At 43.5% G+C, this 22,933-nt stretch overlaps 1 protein-coding gene across 1 annotated transcript in view; it reads right to left on the reverse strand.

Moving 5' to 3' along the window:
• Positions 1 to 22,933, reverse strand: part of LOC142663544 (uncharacterized) — a 78,313-nt gene that overhangs the window by 43,227 nt on the left and 12,153 nt on the right. The window contains exons 2-9 of the mRNA XM_075842278.1: positions 16,379 to 16,517; positions 15,717 to 15,908; positions 13,634 to 13,874; positions 12,447 to 12,544; positions 12,259 to 12,352; positions 11,900 to 11,997; positions 10,193 to 10,316; positions 4,327 to 5,708 (exon numbers count right to left, since the gene is read on the reverse strand). Coding sequence (XP_075698393.1) covers positions 4,327 to 5,708; positions 10,193 to 10,316; positions 11,900 to 11,997; positions 12,259 to 12,352; positions 12,447 to 12,544; positions 13,634 to 13,874; positions 15,717 to 15,908; positions 16,379 to 16,486 — 2,337 coding nt within the window. The 5' untranslated portion in view covers positions 16,487 to 16,517. The remainder of the gene's footprint in view (positions 1 to 4,326; positions 5,709 to 10,192; positions 10,317 to 11,899; positions 11,998 to 12,258; positions 12,353 to 12,446; positions 12,545 to 13,633; positions 13,875 to 15,716; positions 15,909 to 16,378; positions 16,518 to 22,933) is intronic.

Below are 22,933 nucleotides of genomic sequence, written 5' to 3' on the forward strand. Positions count from 1 at the left end.
GCGAGGTACAAAATGAAAAGCAGAAGAGTAGTCGGTAAGCCAGGGTCTGTATGGAGCAGGATCAGAAATAGCAGGAGCTGTAGCTGGGCCAGGAAACCACAAGGAAAGAATCACAAGCACCGAGGGACAGGAAGTGCAGGCTTAAATAGACCGAGGGCGGGAGCTAGCTGAGTCTGGCCAGGTTACGATAGGCTCTCCCACTCCTAAGCCTGCCAGCCTGAATGGTGGAAGCAGGAGTCAGTCTCAGGGATGTATTCTCAGGTGCTGACTGATTAGTTCTGGGAGTTAACCCCGAAGCTGTGCCTGGCAGATCTTTTACACCTATGTGTAGAAATTTTTCCTTCCCTTTTCCCTTCCCTTGGTTGAACTTGATGGACATGTGTCTTTTTTCAGCCGTACTAACTATGTAACTATGTAAGTATTTTGCTTTAGGGTATGTGCACACACACTAATTACGTCCGTAATTGACGGACGTATTTCGGCCGCAAGTACCGGACCGAACACAGTGCAGGGAGCCGGGCTCCTAGCATCATACTTATGTACGATGCTAGGAGTCCCTGCCTCTCCGTGGAACTACTGTCCCGTACTGAAAACATGATTACAGTACGGGACAGTTGTCCTGCAGAGAGGCAGGGACTCCTAGCATCGTATATAACTATGATGCTAGGAGCCCGGCTCCCTGCACTGTGTTCGGTCCGGTACTTGCGGCCGAAATACGTCCGTCAATTATGGACGTAATTAGTGTGTGTGCACATACCCTTAGTGTTGTCGTGGGACCTAAGCAGAGAAAAAGTATAATGAAAAGACATGAACCTCTTGAGTGTTTTTGGACCACTTCTGGTTTTGGCTTCCAAATACTGATGCAAAATGCCGTCCAAAAATGCTACCATAAGAAAGAGGCCTTAAGAGGAGCAGAGGGATACACGTCCTAGGAAAAGCGTGGGCCTTGGTAGGTCTTTAGCCGATAACAATCAATAATCAATCACAAAGTTTACGGCATTTCGCAAGTATTCACTCTAAACTTCCACAATAAGGTATGGACTTGGCTAACCCGAACCAGGAGCATCTGAAGAGCAAATCTAGGATGGCCAACCAAAATCGGTGTCACTAAAAAAAGAAACCATGAACAGAATAGAAAGGCAGGACCAGGGTCAAAGCCGGGAAGCTAGCAGTAAATGTCGTTATTTTATGACATGGTGCTGTTGTAGTTGTCTGGTGGTATAATGTGTGTGCAGTTACAGCTCTATTTGACAATTGGGCCATTATGGAGAGATATTAAAGAGGCTCTGTCACCAGATTCTCAAATCCCTATCTCTTATTGCATGTGATCGGCGCTGCAATGTAGATAACAGCAACGTTTTTAGTTTTTTTTTAAACGTTCATTTTTGGCCAAGTTATGAGCTATTTTATATATATATATGCAAATGAGCTTTGAAATGGACAATTGGGCGTGGTTTTTTTCATATGTCCAACTGGGCGTGTATTGTGTTTTTAACTGGGCGTGTTTACGTGTATGACGCTGACCAATCAGTGACCAGTCAGCATCATACACTCCTCTCCAATCATTTACACAGCAGCGATCTGCAGCCACATACACAGAGATTAACGTTAATCAAGTGTCCTGATAATGAATACACATGACCTCCAGTCTGGACGTCATGTGTATTCAGAATCCTGACACTTCTGACTCTTTTCTGTGAGATTTCCAGCAAGGGAAACGAAATCTCGTTTACCTCGTAATCTCGCGAGATTACGAGTGGCTTGCTGGAATCTCACAGAAAAGATTCAGAAGTGTCAGGATTCTGAGTACACATGACGTCCAGGCTGGAGGTCATGTGTATTCATTATCAGGACACTTGTGTATGTGGCTGCACATCGTTCTAGTAAGAACACTATGTGCTGTGTAAATGAATGGAGAGGAGTGCATGATGCTGATTGGTCACTGATTCGTCAGCGTCATAAACTTCTATTCACAACGCCCAGTTAGTAAAACACGTAAACACGCCCAGTTAAAAACACGATACACGCCCAGTTGGAGATACAAAAAAAAAAACCACGCCCAGTTGTTAATTTCAAAGCTCATTTGCATATATATATAAAATAGCGCATAACTTGGCCAAAAATGAACGTTTTTAAAAAAAACAAAAACTTTACTGTTCTCTACATTGCAGCGCCGATCACATGCAATAGGAGATAGGGATTTGATAATCTGGTGACAGAGCCTCTTTAAGCCCCAAAAATACTGACTATCATTTTGAGGCTGGGTTCACACGACGACATTAACGTCCGTAATTGACGGACGTATTTCGGCCAGAAGTCCCGGACCGAACTCAGTGCAGGGAGCCGGGCTCCTAGCATCATAGTTATGTACGATGCTAGGAGTCCCCGCCTCTCCGCGGAACTACTGTCCCGTACTGAAAACATGATTACAGTACGGGACAGTTGTCCTGCAGAGAGGCGGGGACTCCTAGCATCGTACATAACTATGATGCTAGGAGCCCGGCTCCCTGCACTGAGTTCGGTCCGGGACTTCCGGACGAAATACGTCCGTCCATTAGGGACGTTAATGTGGTCGTGTGAACCCAGCCTTAGGTTGAAAATCTACTTAGAACTAAGGCTTTGTTCACATCTGCGTCAGGGTCCCGTTCAGACGTTTCATCTGAGCTTTTCGTCAGAACGGGACCTTGACTGAAACAAACATAAACCTTAGGTCTCCACTTATATCACCTTTGATTTCAATGGTGACGGGTCCGGTGCCAATGGTTTACAGGGCTCCATTCTGACGGAAAGCTCTAACGGAACGTCAGAATAGAGCCCTGACTCATATGTGAACCAAGCCTTACAGATTGTTAGATTTTTTATAGAGTTAGAATTTAAACCATTGTGGTACCAGCATGGCCTAGGAATCTGAGGATTGGAAGATAAATCACTGATGAATGTATGGTGGGAGGGGGGAGGCGGGAAAAGTGATAAATCTAAAAATGATTAAGCAGAGATGATCTCTCGAAGGCTACTTTCACACGAGCGTTGCGCATCTCTGCCGTGAAAAATGACCATTTTTCACGACCAAGGTGCATCCGTGCTTTTCCCTGTGCTATGCGTGATCACGCCTCCCCTACAGACTAGAGTCTATGTAGGGATGCGTGAAGCGCAAAAAAAAACATGTGCTATTTTCTCACGGACTCTTCACACGGTCCATTGAAACAATGGCTGTGTGACCGGCTCCATTGAATAACATAGGTCCGTGTGATGGCCGTTGATTTAACGACCGTCACACAGACGTATAACACGTTCGTGTGAATAAGGCCTTAAACTGACCATACTCAGATAAATATCATCCACACTCCCATTTCAGTAGGATTGTCCAAGAATTTAGGGTGTACGGGGGTAGCCAAACAATATTCTGATAACTGCCAGGGAAAAGAAGGATCGGACATGTTGTCTTTCTACATTTCTGTTTCTATGTTCCCCCGTATTGTCAGAAAATGTATGGTAGCTCACCACCCCCCCCCCCCAATACAATTCGGTTATCCTATTTTAATACGCGAATCAAGATTACCAATCATTCTAGCAAAAAAAGCCCCATTGTGCATTTCTTAGTTTTTATCGATTAGATGTGTCCGGCATTCTTGGTTTTCCAGTCATACGTCAGACACAAAACAAAAAACAAAACTTCATAAACCAAAATTGACAAGGCATTTAATTGGATACAAAAAACTTTTTTCTTTTTGTAATTCAATGTACAATAATACTAATAATAATACTAAATAATAATAATAATAATAATATTAATAATAACAACAACAATAAGAAGAATAATAGTAATAAAAAAAACCTTGAAATGGTACAAACAAGCTATTAAAAATGCTTACCAGACAACTTTTGAAATGTTGGTGGATCATTTTATCAAATGTTCAATTTTTACTAGAAACAGAACAAAAACGTCTAACCAATTGGATACATTTACAGCATTGGGCCTGATGCACAGCATTCTATGTATGCTCTCTGCGATTCTTTATCCCTTTTTGGAGGATAGCCATCATAAATCTCACAAAAGTCCAATTTGTGATGAAAGTTCAAAGGAAATTCAATGAGAAAAAAAAAACATTAAAAAACTGGAGAGACTGGATTATGTGTGAAGAATCGGACGAACTAAAGAGTTTGATCATTGCTCGAAAGATTATCTGCATTTTGACGATTCATCGGCTTCTCTGCGTGAATTTTTTGATGGTCAACGAAAACTGATTTTTTGGAAAAACACTTCCCACATTCCAAACAAGAAAACTGCTTCTTCCTTGTGTGAATTTTTTTATGGTCGACAAGAACCGATTTCTTAGAAAAACATTTGCCACATTCCAAACATGAAAATGGCTTTTCCCCCGTGTGACTTCTCTGATGTTCAACAAGATCTAATTTCCGGTTGAATCCTCTCCCACATTCCAAACATGAGAACCGCTTTGTTGCCGTGTGAATTTTCTGATGGTCGACAAAAACGGATTTCTTAGAAAAACATTTTCCACATTCCAAACAGCAAAACGGCTTCTCCCCGGTGTGAATTCTCTGATGTTCAGCAAGAACTGATTTCCGGGTAAAACATTTTCCGCATTCTAAACATGAAAATGGTTTCTCCCCTGTGTGAGTTTTCTGATGGTCAACAAGACCCGATTTCTGGGTAAAACATTTCCCGCATTCTGAACATGAAAACGGCTTCTCTCCTCTATGAATTTTCTGATGCTCAACAAGACCCCACTTCTGGTTAAAACCTTTCCCACATTCCAGACAAGAATATGGCTTCTCCCCCGTGTGAAGTATTTGATGTTCAACAAGAGATGATTTTCTGTTAAAACTTTTCCCACATTCCAAACATGAAAACGGCTTCCCGGTGTGAGTTCTCTGATGGTCAACAAGACTTGATTTCTTGGTAAATCGTTTTCCACAATCTAAACATGAAAATGGTTTCTCTCCCGTGTGCATTTTCTGATGGTCAACAAGACCCGATTTCTGGGTATAACATTTCCCGCATTCTGAACACGAAAATAGCTTCTCCCCCGTGTGAATTCTCTGATGTTTAACAAGATCAGATTTCAGAGTAAAACATTTTCCACATTCTGAACATGAAAATGGCTTCTCCCCCGTGTGAATTTTTTCATGTTTAGCAAGGTCTTGTTTCTGGGTAAAACATTTCCCACATTCAGTACAGGAAAATGGTCGTTCCCCTGTGTGAATTCTGTGATGTCTAACAAGATCTGATTTATGGATAAAACATTTTAAACATTTTGAACATGAAAACGGCCTCTCTCCTGAGTGAATTTTCTGATGTTCAACGAGACATGATTTCTGGGTAAAACACTTCCTACATTCCGAACATGAAAAAGGCTTCTCCCCCGTGTGAGTTTTCTGATGCCCAAGAAGTCCTGACTTCTGGCTAAAACATTTCCCACAAACTGAACATGTAAATGGCTTCTCCCCCGTGTGTGTCCTCTGGTGCTGAATTAGATTAGATTTTCTGGCAAAGCCTTTCCCACAGTCCAAACATAAAAACGGCTTCTCGCCTGTGTGAATTTCTTGATGTTTAACAAGATCTAATTTGCGTGGAAAGCTTTTCCCACACTCCAAACATGAAAATTGATTTCGTACTGCAGAATTTGGTGTTATATTATCCTCTCCTTCACAATCTGGGGATAAAAAGAGGTTCTTGCTGTGACCATCTGTGGAAAAAGAAAACTTTGTATTATATATATATATATATATATATATATATATATATATATATATAACACGGAACAACATTTTAAATATGATGGTGTATATGGAGCAATAATATCTGATGCCCTCCAGTTGTGCCCCTCGGACGTGGATCCACCGTTTCAGGGTTCCCTCCAGCTGCCCCAAATTTTCTGCAGCATTTCTTAGACTACGAGTCTGAGGCACTCCCACTGTTCTCGGATTGGCCAGAGGTGCTCACATGAGCAGTTCTTTCCAATCCATGAACAGAGAGAGTGTATTGGACTGAGTCTGGGAAGCACTGTGGCCATTTTGAGACAACACAGAGGGGACCCTGAGACAGCAGATCCACGGCATAGGGACTCAACTGGAGGGCACCAGGTAATATTACTCCATATACACCATCACATTTATCTTTTTGTCCTGAGACCAGAGGATCGATTTAAGCTCATCTACAACCATTCCCCTCAACCATACTGTAATGCACATGTAGTCCCATTGAAGAGAATATAAAATTCTGTCTACAGACTAGGAGATTCAAAGATCTCCTGGTCAGAACACAATGGGGCATAGTCTTCACACGACACAAACCGTCACCGATATCTTCCGAGATGACAAGCCAATGTCGTAGTTTAAAGTAAAGTCTCTGGCATAAGTAATTGTGAGGGTCCTGCCACCCATTTTTTATGAGAGTTCCAGTCCTCTGTGCCCACCCACTCTGATTATTGATATTTCTTTTGCCTGGCTCACACATTTCCTTGCCTCTGAGTTCCCCAACTCACCAGTCCACCAACAAATCTTGTCATCTGATTTTCACTAGTTTCTGACTTCATCAATTCCCCAAATATCTTTTTCCTTTAAAATGCTATTACCTTTAGCTCTCTCCCCAAAATCTACTTGTAAAGCCCCTTGCACACCATCTTCTTTTGAAAATCTTTTTTCTTACCTAAAAAAACGCATTTAGACACGTGTAAGGTATCCCATTTTTTTCGATAAGTGCAACTTATACCAAAGTTTCATTTTTCATGTTTTTTTTCTCCAAAATTATATATATATATATATATATATATATATATATATATATATATATGTACACATTCCTAAACATGGTGCGAACTTAGGCTAACATTCTCTAACTACATTGTGGGCCATTTATATGGTTACACCTAAATAAAATTGGAATGGTTGGTGATATTAACTTCCTGTTTGTGGCACATTAGTATATGGGAGGGGGGAAACTTTTCAAGCTGGGTGTTGACCATGGCGGACATTTTGAAGTCGGCCATTTTGTATCCAACTTTAGTTTTTTCAATGGGAAGAGGGTCATGTGACACATCAAACTTATCGAGAATTTCACAAGAAAAACAATGGTGTGCTTGGTTTTAACGTTACTTTATTCTTTCATGAGTTATTTACAAGCTTCGCTTTGTTTACAGCCATTGACATGTCGCAGAGGTTAACACGTGAGGAGCGGATAGAAATTGTGTTGATGTCTGGTGAACGCAGTACCCGGGTCATTGCAGCAGATTTCAATGCAAGACACCCTACGAGACCACCCATCTCCCATGCTACAGTTTGCAAACTGCTTGCCAAGTTTCATGAAACTGGTTCAGTGTTGGATTTGCCCAAATGTGGACGCATGAAAACTGTCACTAATGAAGAAACATCAGTGGCTGTCCTAGCTTCATTCAGCAAGAGCCCACAGCGTAGCACTAGCCGCAGGTCACTGGAGTGGCATCAGTCCAACATCCCTTCGGCGGATATTAGCTACTCACAAATGGCACCCTTACAAACTGCAGCTGCTGCAGCATCTCAACGAGGATGACCCAGATCGGCGCACTGAATTTGCAGAATGGGCAAAACAAAAATTGGAACAGGACCCTCAGTTTACACAGAACATTTTGTTCAGTGATGAGGCAAACTTTTATGTGAATGGTGAAGTTAACAAACAAAACCACCGCTATTGGTCTGACACTAACCCACATTGGATAGATCCCTCCAAGACTGTTGGAACACAAAAATTGATGGTATGGTGTGGTATATGGGGTACAAAGATAGTGGGGCCATTCTTCATCAATGGAAACCTCAAGGCCACGGGATATCTGAAATTGCTACATGATGATGTGTTTCGCTCTTTATGTACTGAAGCTGGCACGTTCCCTGAGTTTTTCCAGCAAGATGGTGCACTGCCACATAATGGGTGTCAGGTCCGAGCATTCCTAGATGAACAGTTTCCTGGAAAGTGGATTGGTCGTCGTGGGCCAGTTGAATGGCCCCCTAGGTCTCCCGATCTGACCCCCTTAGACTTTTATCTTTGGGGTCATCTGAAGGCAATTGTCTAAGCTGTGAAGATACGAGATGTGCAGCAACTGAAACTACGGATACTGGAAGCCTGTGCTAGCATTTCTTCTGCGGTGTTGCTATCAGTGTGTGAAGAGTGGGAGAAGAGGGTTGCATTGACAATCCAACACAATGGGCAGCACTTTGAACACATTTTTGGTCAGAAACTTGTAAATAACTAATGAAAGAATAAAGTAACGTTAAAACCAAGCACACCATTGTTTTTCTTGTGAAATTCTCGATAAGTTTGATGTGTCACATGACCCTCTTCCCATTGAAAAAACTAAAGTTGTATACAAAATGGCCAACTTCAAAATGGCCACCATGGTCAACACCCAGCTTGAAAAGTTTCCCCCCTCCCATATACTAATGTGCCACAAACAGGAAGTTAATATCACCAACCATTCCCATTTTATTTAGGTGTATCCATATAAATGGCCCACCCTGTACTGGTGTATACCAGCCCGATTGAGGCCAAACGGACACTGTTTTTGACTCCGTCGGGTCAATGGTGCCCTATGGACATGTTAGGCATGTATGCCAGGAGATATACGTAGGGCATAAACTTGGTGCGCAGGGGGTCTTAGCCTGCTTTCAGATGGCCGTAACGCAGGAGCCCATTCGTTTCCGTATTTCGCCCGCAGCTTTGTTTGGAATAGTTGGACCTCCCTCGGTTCTACCAAACTGTCCTAGGATTAAGTTAAAAACTCCTAAGCGCTCCACAATACTGCACCATCTATCATAAATTTCAGCTCTCATCTCTACCATCTTCCCTCATTAGATTATCTCATTGCCCAGTCCTGCTCCCACCCTGCACTCATCCTATAAAACCTTTTACCTTAAACCATCCCACTTAAATCCCGTTTAGATTGTAAGCTTTTAGGGGCAAGATCCGCTCTACTTTTTTGTCATATAGTTGATGTTCGCCCACGACCAAGTGCCACTTAGGCTGTTTTACACGGCATCCGAGTGGCGCCCGGTAGTTTTCACGGACCCCTGCACTTTAGCGGGTGAATCGGGTCCATGAAAACCGACCCGACTCTCCGATCCATAGTAAGATAGGACATGTCCTATCTTTCCACGGAGCACGGACGGGACTCGGTTGGCACACACGTCGTGTGCATTAGGGCTTAGTTTATAGTTTATAACAATGTAACTGGACAGAGAAAACACGACTCTTGTATTTGTTTTGTTTTTTATACCAAGGATCCCAAAGAGGCAGGATGAGCACTAGCGAGGGGCAGCCGTTTGCCCAGCATCTCCACACCAGGAGCTGCCTAGGTCGGTGTCACATGTAACTTCCCACCTTCACCCTTAAATGACCGGCCTATTTTTGCCCTTAATGAGCAATCCATTTTTTTCAGTTTTCTTCTTCGTCGCATTCAAAAAGTCATAACTTTATTTTTCCGTCGACGTCGTCATACGAGGGTTTGTGGTTTGCATGACGAGATGTCGTTTTCTTTGGTATCACTTGGTTTACGTGGGACATTTTTTCACTGTGCAACGTTTTATTAATTACATTTATTTGTCCTTAATTATTGTTTTAGTCCCACCAGGGGACTTCACAATGTCATCTTCTGATCGCTGACAATGCTTTGGTGTACTTGGTATACCAAAGCATTACTGCCTGTCAGTGTAAAGTGGACAGGCAGTCTATACAGCCCGATAGGCGTATAGTCTTGGCAGGCTTAAGGGCCTTTGTTAGACTACCATGGCAACCCATCGGCAGCTCGTGATTGCTACGGATGGGTGACAGAGGGAGCCTTCTGCTTCTGTAAACCACTTAGATGTCGCAATTGCTACTGACCACAGCATCTAAGGGGCAAAACCGCCGAGTTTGGAGGGAACTCTGATTCCGGGCGTTAGAGCAGGAGCCCGGATGTCATCACACAGCTAAGCATCTGCTCCTCCCGGCATGGGACACCCGTGCCAGGCTTATTCCAAGGCACCTTAAAAAGGCTAATACATCAGAATAAGGCCCCTTAGTGACCGCTGTGAAAAGGTGTATTGGCCGTCTCTAAGGGCTGAAATATGAAGACACTTGTCATAGAACCTCACATGTGCCATCTTGAATTGGTAGTGTAAGATTGGAGGAAGGAATCCCAAACAAGAACAGCCAATAGCTCACCTATACCAATAAATACAGGGATTTCCTCCTCCTCCTCTTTACACTGCTGATCAGCCCTGAAATACATCTCCTCCTCCTCTTCTTCATCAACAACTTCAACTTTAATATCAAGCAGATCTTCATCCTGATTCAACGAATAAAAGAAATAAAAGTACAATTCACATGACAGCCGGAGACGTCTAGTGGAACAGTTTTAAGGCTGGTCATACATTTTATATGGCTGCTGCTCCTCCCAACTCCCCCATACACATGTTCTCAGGGACTCCTCTGGCAGTGGCTTTTCTAATAACGAATGAAAGGATCGGGCATGTTAATATTCAACATGCCGACCCTTCTTTCTCCTGACATTTGCCATCGGTTGAGAGTCTAGACACCGCCATACACATTAGATGGTCGGCCGGTCCCGCTGAAACGCGTATAATGTGTATGGCCAGCTTTAGGGAACAGAATAGAATTAGCAGCCAATAACTTGCATGACAAAATGACTAAATACAAACAATAATTTACCTTCTTCTGCTCCCCCGAATTAAATAAAATTAACACTTCAGGTCATATTATATGAACTAAGACTGACCAAGACACCAACACAGCTCCTCTACCAATCATATAGAATGCACAGTGGCGTAGCTGGCAAGATGTCGGGGGGGGGGGGGGGGGGGTGGCCCCGGGCCCACTGAGATGGTGGAGCCCGCCACTCCCACTATGACTGGCATGGCAGCACTGCAGTATTATTCAATCTTGCAGACGAGCCGCACTCTAGTACTACCCATCATCCCTGTATACAACCCCCATCATCCCTGTATATACCAGCCATCATTCCTGTACATAACCCCCATTATTTCTGCATATAGCAGCCAGACTATATACAGTGATGATGGGGTTATATATGGGGATGATGGTTTTATACAGGGACGACGGCTAGACCAGGCATCAACCATGTATACAACCCCCATCATCCCTATATTATATATATATATATATATATATATATATATATATACACACACACACACACACACACACACACACACACACACACCAGCCATCATGCCTGTATATGACCCCCAAGTGTATAATAATAGACATATATATCAGTGTGATTCGTGCAACTTTCTAATTAGTTTTTATTAAGAAAATGTATTACTTTTTGAGATACAGCTGCTTTGTATCCTGTATATAGAGCGGCCGTATCTAGCACGGAGACCTGGATCCATCACGTCAGTGGAACTGACTGGCTCAGTGTCAGCGGGTCCTGCATGTCTGACATCTAGGATCCACCTGTTCTCTATCATATCAAAGTTATGAATTTAGGCTTCGTTCACATCTGCGTTGTGGTTCCATTCATGGGTTCTGTCAGACCTTTCTTTTAGGGGAACCCATGAACGGCAACCAAATGAAAACCATAGCTTTCCATTTGAATTACCATTTCCAAGGTAATGCTTCCGTTGCTAATGGTTTCCATTTGTCTCCTTTCCGTAAGGTTTTCCGTTTATACGGTGGAATCAATAGCGCAGTTGACTAGCTATGGTTTCCATTCGGTTTCCGTTCATGGGTTCCCCTGATGGAAAAGTCTGACGAAACCCATGATTAGAAGCCTTAGATGTGATCGGTAACAGCTCGATCCTGCGTCTTACATGCGTTGGGGGGCCCCCTGGGCTAAATCCCTACGCCTCTGAAAGTGCATGGTGGGACCCCAGCTCCATGTACCTGATGATCCTCAGAAACATTGAGATCTTCATCTGGACCTTCCTGGGTGCATGACGGACTGGAACATGTCTCCGGTGGATTTCCCTTACTGGACTCCTCTGTAAGAAATAAAAGCTCATTGACGCATACAATGAGGTTTCTGAATTTGTGGTCAGATAGGTCAGTCTATCCTTAACGTTTTAGTGTTGGCGACCACTTCCAATTCATTCACGGTGTATTCAAAATTTGAACAAAACAATTTGATCTTCAGCTTGAAATGAACCAGAACAAATCAGAAAAACAAATGTATAATATGGTTCCTAAAAGATGGATCACTGGAAATAAGAGCTTATATTGTGTATATAATGGTTATTACTCACCCGCGCTGATATCAGTAGGATGTTCCATTTCCATAGAATAGGTGTCATCTTCATCGTCGAAATCTTCAATTTTAATATTGAGGAAACCTTCATTCTAAATAGTGATAAGAAGAATAATGGAGGATAAGAGCCACACAGCTCCTCTTCAGATTGAATCAAGAATATGTTGGGACCGGAGCTCCATGTACCTGATGATCCTCTGGGACATTGAGATCGTCTTCTGTACAATCCTGGGAATACTGAGGCCTCGAAGACTTCTCTGATGGGTTTCTGTTACTGGGTCCATCTGTAGGAAACCCACACATAGCGGTTAAATACAAGGGGACAGTTTTACAAATCAAAAGGCACCGCAGTTCTAGAGCACATGGCGTTAGCCACATTTAAAAAGTGTTTTTGAAACGCTTTGTGTCTCATCCGACAAGGCGAGTGGCTTAACGGAAAAGGTGTGGCTTAAGATGTGCCAATAGGTTGGTCCAAAGTAAGCCAACCAAGAGGTGGTATAAAAAGCCAAAGTGTCTAAAGGTGCGCCAAATTCATCATCCAGCATCAGCCACTGTGATAAATTTGGCGCATCTACTCAAGTTCTAAACGGTGTAAAATTAGGATAATGGGGCAGATTTTTGAAGTCTTAATAACCAATTCACGGGCAAAAGATAAGACACAATTATTAAGAGACGAAACGCCCACCATCCCCAACACTTAAATGTAAAAAAAATACATACTCACCTCTTCTCCCCTCCGACTCCCTCTTCATGCCGCAGCTAAATCCAAGTACTGATGCCGGGGCGGTGTCAGTAACCAAGCAACAACACAGAATTGATGACGTTGAGTGTTGCACCGGCACTGATGCTGCCCGCCATCAGTACCTCAAAATAGCCGCCGGATGAAGAGGGTGCCAGAGGGAACCCTGTGTGGAGAAGAGGAGCGGTAAGGGGAGTGTGAATTTTGATTTTTTTTTGGTCCAAAAAGGAAGGGTGGGGGTAGTCAAACTGGAAGGGCGGGCAAGGTAGAGACTTGGCATGGGCCTCTAACCTGCATGGCACACAGACTGAGACCCACGCCAGCTGGGAGGTTTTTGCTATAATTTACACCAGTTTCCTGGCGTGAATTATAATAAATTTGTCATTCCGGTGGATGCCCCCTTCGGCAAAGCACCGTCTCTTTTCTCTGCACTTTCTGAAAGTGGCGAGAAAAGTAAAAACTAATTTTAGCACAACTATGGCGTGCACCAACATCTTTTTTACGCCAGAAAACTGTCGGAAATCTCTTTATAAATTCCCCCCAGCGTTGGCACATTATATGGAATGATCAGAGGATGAATCAAAATGAACCTGAAAAACGCTTTCACCTTTACTATTAATAAGTGTCCTCTTACCTCGTGTTTTTAGGGGCTGGCGATTCTCCATGACGTCCTTGTACAGATCCCTCTTACCCGGAGGTGTGCGGTCCCGGTGGTCCTCCATCATGACGTCCTTGTACAGATCCCTCTTACCCGGAGGTGTGCGGTTCCTTTGGTCCTCCATAATGACCTCCTTGTACAGATCCTTGTGTCCTTTTACATATTCCCACTCCTCCATGGAAAAATAGACGGTGATATCCTGACACCTTATAGGAACCTGACACACAACGATACAGTCATCACCCAGTGTTAATTCATAAAACGCGCCATATTTTTTAAACAACGCAAAATATTGGTGTTAACCCCTTAACGCATTATCACGTAACTGTACGTGAGAAGAAGGCTGTGTTATACAGCCGACACCTCACTGCAATGGGCGGAATAAAAGATCACTTTGATTCCGCCCATTTAACACCTTAAATGCCGCGGTCAATCGAGACAGCAGCATTTAAATTGTTAGAATCAAGGGGGACGCCTCCTCAAACACGCCATTGCACCCCAGCCCCCCCCCCGGCGGCACGATCGGCTGGTTACAATGGTTGTTATAGCAGCCTGCATCGCTGCTTCAGGTCCCCTAGGGGGACTAATAAAAAAAAAGTAAAAAAAAATCAGGTTTTTTTTTATGTTCCAAAAAAAAAAAGTATTATAAGTTAAAAAAACGTAAAAAAACTAAAATATAACAAACACGCAAATTGCTGTTTTTTGGTCACCGTAAAAAACCCCCACAAAAAATGGCGTCGATCGCAGTTTTTTGCGCATTTCACCCCACAAATTATTTTTTTACAGCTTCCCACTACATTATGCGATAGAATAAATGGTTCCATTAAAAACTACAACTTGTCCCACAAAAAAAACAAGCCCTCATATGGCTATATAGACGGAAAGAAAAAATATGGCTTTTGGAAGGTGGGGAGGAAAAAACTAAAAAGTGAAAATCCGAAAAATGGCCGAGGAGGGAAGGGGTTAAGGACGCGGCCTATTTTGGCCTTCAGGACACGGCGATGTTTTTCGCATTTTCATCGTCACATTCTAAGAGACTTATTTTTCCATCAATGTAGCTGCAGGTGGGCTCGATTTTTGTGGGACCAGTTGTATTCTTCAATGGCACCGTTTCGGGGGTACATAGTATAAATTTCTGTTTGAGGGAGGGGGGGCTGGAAAAAAACAGCAATTCTGCCATTATTTTTCAGGTTTTGTTTTTTTGAAATTCAGCGGGCGGTATAAATGACATTAACTTTACTATGCCGGTCAGTACGATTATGGCAATACCAAACTTATACAATCTATTTTACGTTTTACTACTTTTTTTTGGGTACATATGACTTTTTGTTGGCTTTTTACTGTGTTTTTTTGTGAGGCAGGATAAAAAGCAACTCTCGTCATTGCGTTCTTTTATAATTTCGCTTTTTAGAGACGTGGCTATACCAAATAACTTTTTTTTTTACACAATACAGCAAAGGGTTTAAGTTTTGTTTTTTTTACACTTTACTGTTAGTCCCAGTAGGGCACTAGACTATGTGATCGCTCATATAATAATACACTGCAATACTTCTGTACCGTAGTGCATGACGGTCTGCGAAATGCTTCTAGGTGTGGCAAAGGTGGCAGACCTGGAGGCTTCCCGCGATTGCATCACCAGGAAAGGATGGGGTGATAGAGGGAGTCCGCTCTGTCTAAACGCTTAGATGTTGCGATCAGCATGGACAGCGGAATCAAAGGGGTTGATCCCAGCCGATAGAGCGAGATGCCAGCTAAATAATACAGCCGGCACCCGCAGCTGATGGAGAGGGCACAGCTCCATGCCATATATTTACGTCATTTCGCGGGTACTGGATTGTTCATATGACGTAAATGTAGATTATGGGTCGGTAAGGGCTTTAGTACGGCAGCCAAGAAGTGGTGTAAGGAAAAGTGTCTAGCCAGTTGTGGCAAATGTATTTTTAGCCCATTTGGTCTACTTCTATCCCGTCTACTTCTATCCCGTCTATCTTTAGGACCATGTTCATTTATCTGCCATATTATGCCGGGATGTTAATGTACAATGTCCCAGCATCCTCACCTCTCCGGTCAGCAGCTCGATGATCTTGTTGGTGAGGTCCAGGATCTTCTCATCATGGTTTCTCTCATTTATTGATGGATGCGGTGGAGGCTCCGTGATGGGGCTTTTGGTCTTGCTCCATCCTCCCAGCACACAGAGATGGCTGCTTGATGTCACACACTCTCTAGATTTCTTCTTCGCTATGGTGTAATTCTGTGTATGGAAAGAGTCCCTGATAAATATCACTATATACATTGACAGAATCGCCCACCTATCTGGTCATGTCACTATAATATTAAAGGGGCATTTCCATCTTAGACATTTATGGCATATTCACAGGATAATGTCAGAGGTTCCACCTCTTGAACCCGAAACCATCTCGAGAACATAGATCCAACTGGCCTACGCATCCATGCGGAGACTCGGTGGAGAGGTGGCCGGGATTCGGAAACAGCCAAGCTCTCTTCGCTATGCTGTTTCGGTAACCCCCATTCACATCTATGGCGGAAACCAGGTCTGGGGACCCAAGTTCTCGAGGTAGGTGCAGGTCCATGAGCGGAGACATGAATTTACCAGACATTTATGGCATATTCTAATGATATGCCATAAATGTCTAAGATGGGAATACCCTTTTAATAGCGATAAGATTGATGCCATGTGACATAATTCCCAGAATCCCTTACATCTCCGGTAAGTAGGTAGATAATCTCCAGGGTGAGGTTTAATATCTTCTCAGTCATCTTGCTCCTGTCCTGGTCCATCCTCGGTGGGTCAGGCAGGAAAAGGACCATTGTCTTGTGGAGGATCCTACACTGTAGGAACCTGATTGGGAAAAAGAGGACCGATTCTAAAACCACATTACAAAACAATGGAGATTTATCAAAACTGGATAAATATGATGAATGAAGCAGTTGCCCGTAGCAATCAATTAATTTCCCTAAGGGCCTCTAAGAAAAAAATCAGAGTTGGGATATAATTGGTTGCTGTGGGAAACTACTTCCTTTTTTTCTTGGACTACTTTTGATAAATCTCATTGTCTTGTGTGACATATGTAATATCACTAATTGGGAATTATAAATGAAAACATAAGAATATATTGAAGCGAAGTCTAGGATCCCTGGAACGTAGGGAGTATAGACGGCGAGCTCCTGGGGGTCAGGGATGAGGGGAATGGTTAGTGGTGTCCTGATGACTGAGGATTTGTGACATATACTCGACAATAAAGGGAGACTAGAATTTAATCGGCATATTTATCATATCTTTCCTTTTATCGTATGGTTGCTCGAAAACTGGAGAAGACTTTGGTAACCAAGCGTCATGAATCCAGAGGGATAAAACGGAGGAACATTTCTAGCTAATATATGTAAAAAAGTTGGCTATCTTCAGGTTTCCCACACACTTGTATAGACTATACATATGTAATGTGGTCAAACCCTTTAAAGATATCCCATTCACATTTAAAATCTGATCCACAAGAGTCGTGGCTTTCTTTGCTATACGATACATTACATTTTCACCACCGCAGACTTTCTTTATCATAGTATGTAAGGCTATGTTCACATCATACTTTACGTTCGGTGTATACGCCAGGAATTGACCCGAAATATGCCAAAAGAGTGTCATCTTGGCATACGTACTGGTGGTATGTGACGTCATACCTTTTCTTTATCTTCCCAATTACTGGAGATATTGCTACTAGTCCTTGTCCCTACACCTGACAGTTTTCATCCACCTTCCCAATCCCTAAACGAAAATATCTAGTTTTCCCTCGGCATTCTAATTTTAGAGTCGGTACCCTGATAATGCTTCCTATACCTGCTCTCCCTCTTCTGAGCACCAGTAATTCGTATCTACTCTCCATGCCACAGTATAGACCTCCTTCATGTCGTTCTGAGATACACTATATGGAGAAAAGTATGTGCCCCCCTCTTAATCATTGTATTCCGGTGTTTCATCCGTCCCCCCCGGTGTATAACATCCGGTACTCGCCCTGCTGTCACGTTACAGACAGTGATAGAATGGATTGTGGTAAAGACCTCACTGAATTCCAGATCGGTCCTGTAATAGGACGCCACCATTGTAAGAAGTCCGTTCCGGAAACTCAATGACATTCTACTTCGACATCCTGAAGATCAATCCGAAATACGAAGAGATGGAACAATATTTGTCTACTAACTCCGGTTCAGTATCGAACCCCCTGATTCTCTGGGCGGCTCATAATGGTTACATAAGAGGTGTTTTCATTAAATGGGGGGCGGACTAAGAGAGAAAGGACTAAGAGAGCAAATACACCACGGATGCAGATTAGAGATGTTGAATCCAAACATAAACCTGGCCATTCACAGGAAACTAAGGTGCTGTTGATCTCGCTTCGGGAGGAACGAAGATCGTTCTATGAAATAAAAGCCAAAGAAGCCTTGGTTAGATGTCGTAAAGCATTCTATGAATGTGGCAATAAACCTGGAATGATCTTGGCAAATGCTCTGAGAACTCAAGAGCATTTACGTTCCACATATCACTTCCTCGATGGGCACAAAAGTTACATCTCCGAGGGACATCGCCCGCTCCCTTCTGGAGTTCTACTCTCTATACCAGTTGGAGCCACATAGACCATCCACTCATGCGGACATACATGACTATATATCCTCATCATGTTTCCCTCAGTTTCCTGAAGAGGCATGTTCCACTCTAGATCATCCAATCACTTCTGAGGAACTTTCGAGAGCTTTGAAAGATAGCTAATCAGGAAAAGCTCCAGGCCCCAACGGATTGTTGGCTACTATAAAATGTTTATAGACCAGCTCTCAGACCATTGACTGATCTTAACGCGGTGGCATCGGGCAGTTCAGTCCCCTCAAACTCTTTAAAAGCTACTATCGTTATCCCAAAAGAAGGCAATTATCCGTCCTCGCTTAGCTCCGCTGATAACTTCTGTGGTTCATGGAGATCAAACAGGATTTATTCCATCTAGAGAAGTGATAGACAATACGACCAAGTCCCTTAATCTCGTCCATTCGGCCAATACACAGAAATCCAAAACAGCGATTTTGTCTACGGATGCAGAAAAGGTCTTTGATCGGGTCGGGTGTCCTTTTCTATTTGGAACTCTGGAACATCTTGGTCTAGGTCCTAATATCCTGGCATGGGGTAGAGCCCTCTATTCCTTGCCTTCGGCTTCTGTGAGGGTTAATGGTACTTATTCCTCCTCTTTTCTGATTCATAATGGCACTAGACAGGGTTGCCCTTTATCACCCCTGCTCTTTGCCCTATCCCTAGAACCTCTCCTCTGTAGGATTAGGAATAACATGAACGTGGAGGGTTTAGTGATGAGGGGTCAACCCTTTAAAATAGCTGCATATGCAGATTATTTATTGTTCTTCTTGACCTTTCCTTGTATATCCATCCCCAACCTTATGGAGGAGTTTCGGAAATCTGGCTCTTTATCATACTTTAAAATACATTTTCAGAAGTCGGAGGCGATGACACTAAAATGTTCCACAAGACCAGAGAGGACTACGGAGTTTTAGGTTTCCTTTTAGGCGGATATGTGACTCGATCAAGTATTTGCGCATCCAATTGCCAAGTCATTTAGATCAGACATTTAAACTCAACTTTATACATACCTCTTAAGCAATCTGTGAAGGGTGACTTGGATCGGTGGACGAGGGGGACTTTTTCTTGGTTTGGCCGTGTGGGTATTATTAAAATGAATATTCTGTCTAGTCTTTTATACCCAATGCAGGCGCTGCCAGTTAAGATACAGCCTTCTTTCTTTAAGACATTATATAAATTCTTCACATCCTTTGTGTGGGCTCATAATCCGTCAGAGAAAGATTTTTTCTCTTGCCAAGGCGTGGGGGGGAATCGGACTAGGATGGTACACTGGCGCAGACAGCACCCATTCAAGGCTTGGATTGCTGTGGAACAAAGTTTTATTAACATCCCCCTGAAATGTTTACCTTGGATAGCACCAACTCATTGGAGGTCTCTAGCTGACCATCCCACTATCTATCCGACCTTGCAGGTGTTTAGGACTTTACACACCTGTAACTTGATTTCGCCCCTGCATTCACCTATGACCACGGTCTTGGGCAACCCGGACTTCGATCCAGGCCTGACTGATCATAAATTTAGGACTTGAACGAGTGGGGGACATTTCAGGGTTAGTCATCTCTACAAGAACAACATCTGGTTACAGGGAGAGGAGCTATTGATGCCTACAGACCTCCCTGTGGCTACCTAGTGGCAGACATTACAACTGACACATTATCGGTCTTCTCTCCCAGTGCCCTCTACATATGCTCGCACATTAACTTCTTTCTACCTCCTGTGTTGTCAAAAGGGCCATGTGAGACGTACATTATCGACTATTTATAGCCTGCTGCTTACACCCGATGAGGGATACGCACCTCCATATATTGAGAAATGGGAGAGAGATCTCCAGATCTCATTATTGAGGGAACAGAGGGAAAAAATCAAGAGCCTATCTCATAAAGCATCAATTAGTAATGAATATCAAGAAACAAACTTTAAAAAAAACTTTCCTGGTGGTACGAAGTCCCACATGTTCTACACAAAATGTTCCCTGACGTGTCTCCCCTTTGTTGGAGATGTGGTCAGGAAGAAGGGACTCTTTTACACATATTTTGGATCGGTGACAAACGTAGACATTTTTGGAATGAGGTTCAAGATCTTATACATGAGATGACGGGGTGGTCCTTGAGAGATGACCCAGCCTGGATTCTTCTACATCACTATAATGTATCTATAGGGAAATATAAGAAATCATTGCGGAGACGCTTGTTGAATGCAGCACAGGCTTGTATTCCAGCTTGTTGGAGATCCTCTGAGGCCCCATCTGTTCGACAATGGCTTAAGAGTGTTAATGAAATCCAGAGGATGGACGATCTGCTCCATTCTTCAACTGATCGTGCAACCCAATTTAGCAAGACTTGGTTTTACTGGTACTCCTTTTATACATCAGATAGATGTCGAGGGATTCCCAGTGTGCCTTCTGGAGATAGCTCGAAGGATGTTTAGGACCCTTCTTGCTTAGTGTGATGTGGGAGGTGAGACAGAGAGGGAATGAGGTTTTTTTTCCCCTCCTCTTTCTCGTTCCTTCTTATTTCCTGCCTTCGCTCTACCCCTTTTCCCCGGATGGGAGTTTTCATCAAGTATGGTCACGTGAAACATGGACTGAATACCAGCATTTGTACATTAGAGTATATTAATATCGGTACCTAGCATAGTATATGGTATGTTCATAATACTTGTAATTGTACTATATGACTGAATGTTTCTCGATGTATTACACAATATTACATGTGCAAACTGGATTGTATTATTTCCCATGCGCTTCCATCCCTTTTCTTTTTTTCTGTATACAAAAATAGTTACAGAGCGGGGGCGCTGAGTGCTGAGGAACATAGTGCAGAAAAATCACCAACGCTCCGCTGACTGCATAACTGCAGAGTACAGACCTCCTCTGGTATTTAAATCCACACTGTGCCCAGGAGCTTCATGGCATGGGGGCCGAGCAGCTGCATGCCAGCCGAACATCACCAAGCACAATGCCAAGCGTCAGATGGAGGGGTGTAAAGCCGCCGCCACTGGACTCTGGAGCAGCGTGTTCTTTGGAGTGACGCTTCTCTATCTGGAGGTCTGATGAGGAGTCTGGGTTTGGTGAATGCCGGGAGAACGTTACCTGCCTGACTGCATTGTGCCAGCTGTAAAGTTTGGTGGAGGAGGGGTAATGCTATGCGGTTGTTTTTTAGAGGTCGGCCCCTTAGTTCCAGTGAAGGGTTAATTCTTCAGCACACAAGACATTTTGGAAAATTGTACCTTCCAACTGTATGGGAACAGTTTGGGGTTCAGCCTTTTCTGTTCCCCATGACTGCGCCCCAGAGCACAAGCTCCATAAAGACATGTTTGGCTGGTTGGTTGCGTTTGTTGTGGAAGAACTTGACTGGCCGCACAAAGCCCTAACCTCAACCCCATCCAACACCTTTGGGATGAACTAGAACGGAGATTACAAGCCGGGCCCTCTCCTCCAACATCAGCGCCTGACCTCACAAATGCTCAAAATCTTGTAGAAAGCCTTCCTAGAAGTGGAAGAAGTTTTAGTTGCCTAGGAGGAATTAACTCCATATTAACGTGTATGGATGTAGAACGGGACGTCAAAAAAGTTCCAGTAGGTGTCCCAATACTTATGTCCATATAGTGTATCTACGACAATTTATCTGAATGGCTCTACAAATTCCTTTCCTCTGATATCCCAAGTGTTATTAATTTGATATAACGGATTGTTTTTTTGGCTTCCTCTGCCCCCATCCCTAACCACCGCCTTGGTAGAAATCACACATGCACAGAAATCTTCACAACTAAGGCCCCATGCACGCGGCCGTGCCCGTAATCATGACCAGCATCTGACGGCCACCCGCATATTCGGGCCGTGCTCCCATACAAAGTATGGGAGCACGGCACGTAAAACACGAAAAAATGGACATGCTCCATAATTCCCAGCACAGTTCTACAGCACAGACACCCATCCGTAGTGATATGGAAAGGTGTCCGCGGCCAATAGAACTGAATGGCATCACGGTCCGCAATTACAGGGAATTTTTAAGGTCGTATGCATGGGACCTTAACCCTTCACTCCCCGGTGATCTTCGAGATGTCCATATTTTATCCTCTTTTACTGACCCTAACACAGTAGCCTTGAACCCTGTACTCAAAGGGGTTCTCCACGATTATTATTAAACCCTCTTAATCTTGAAGTTCCCTTTAGGCCCTTAAGGACCAAGTTATTTTTTCATCGTCCATTCATTTCTAGGGGGCTACTGAAGATCGAGCTTGGCAGCCCCATAAAAACGAATGGAGTGGCGGCCGAGCATGCGCACTACCGCTCCCTTCCTATGGGGCTCCCAGGAACGACAACGTAAACCCAATTCTCGTGATCGTTGGGTGTTCCAGCGGCTGGACCCCCACCGATCAGATATTTATCACTTCTCCTGTAAATAGGTGATAAATAATGGATTATGGGAAAACCCTTTAAGGTTTGTAATAAAAACCAAAAAACTAATGCTGTCCCTCAGAGCAGCGCCCACTGAACGGAGTGCGCTATGTGTTGACATTGCAGCGATACTTATGTCCGTACATAGGCCGCCATCCTTCCTCACAGTCACATTGCATTCCTCACATTGCAGTTCAGTGGGTGTCATAGGGAGGGATGGCTATAA

Source organism: Rhinoderma darwinii, chromosome 11, assembly GCF_050947455.1.
Source record: "Rhinoderma darwinii isolate aRhiDar2 chromosome 11, aRhiDar2.hap1, whole genome shotgun sequence".
In the NCBI taxonomy this organism is placed as follows: Eukaryota; Metazoa; Chordata; class Amphibia; order Anura; family Rhinodermatidae; genus Rhinoderma; species Rhinoderma darwinii.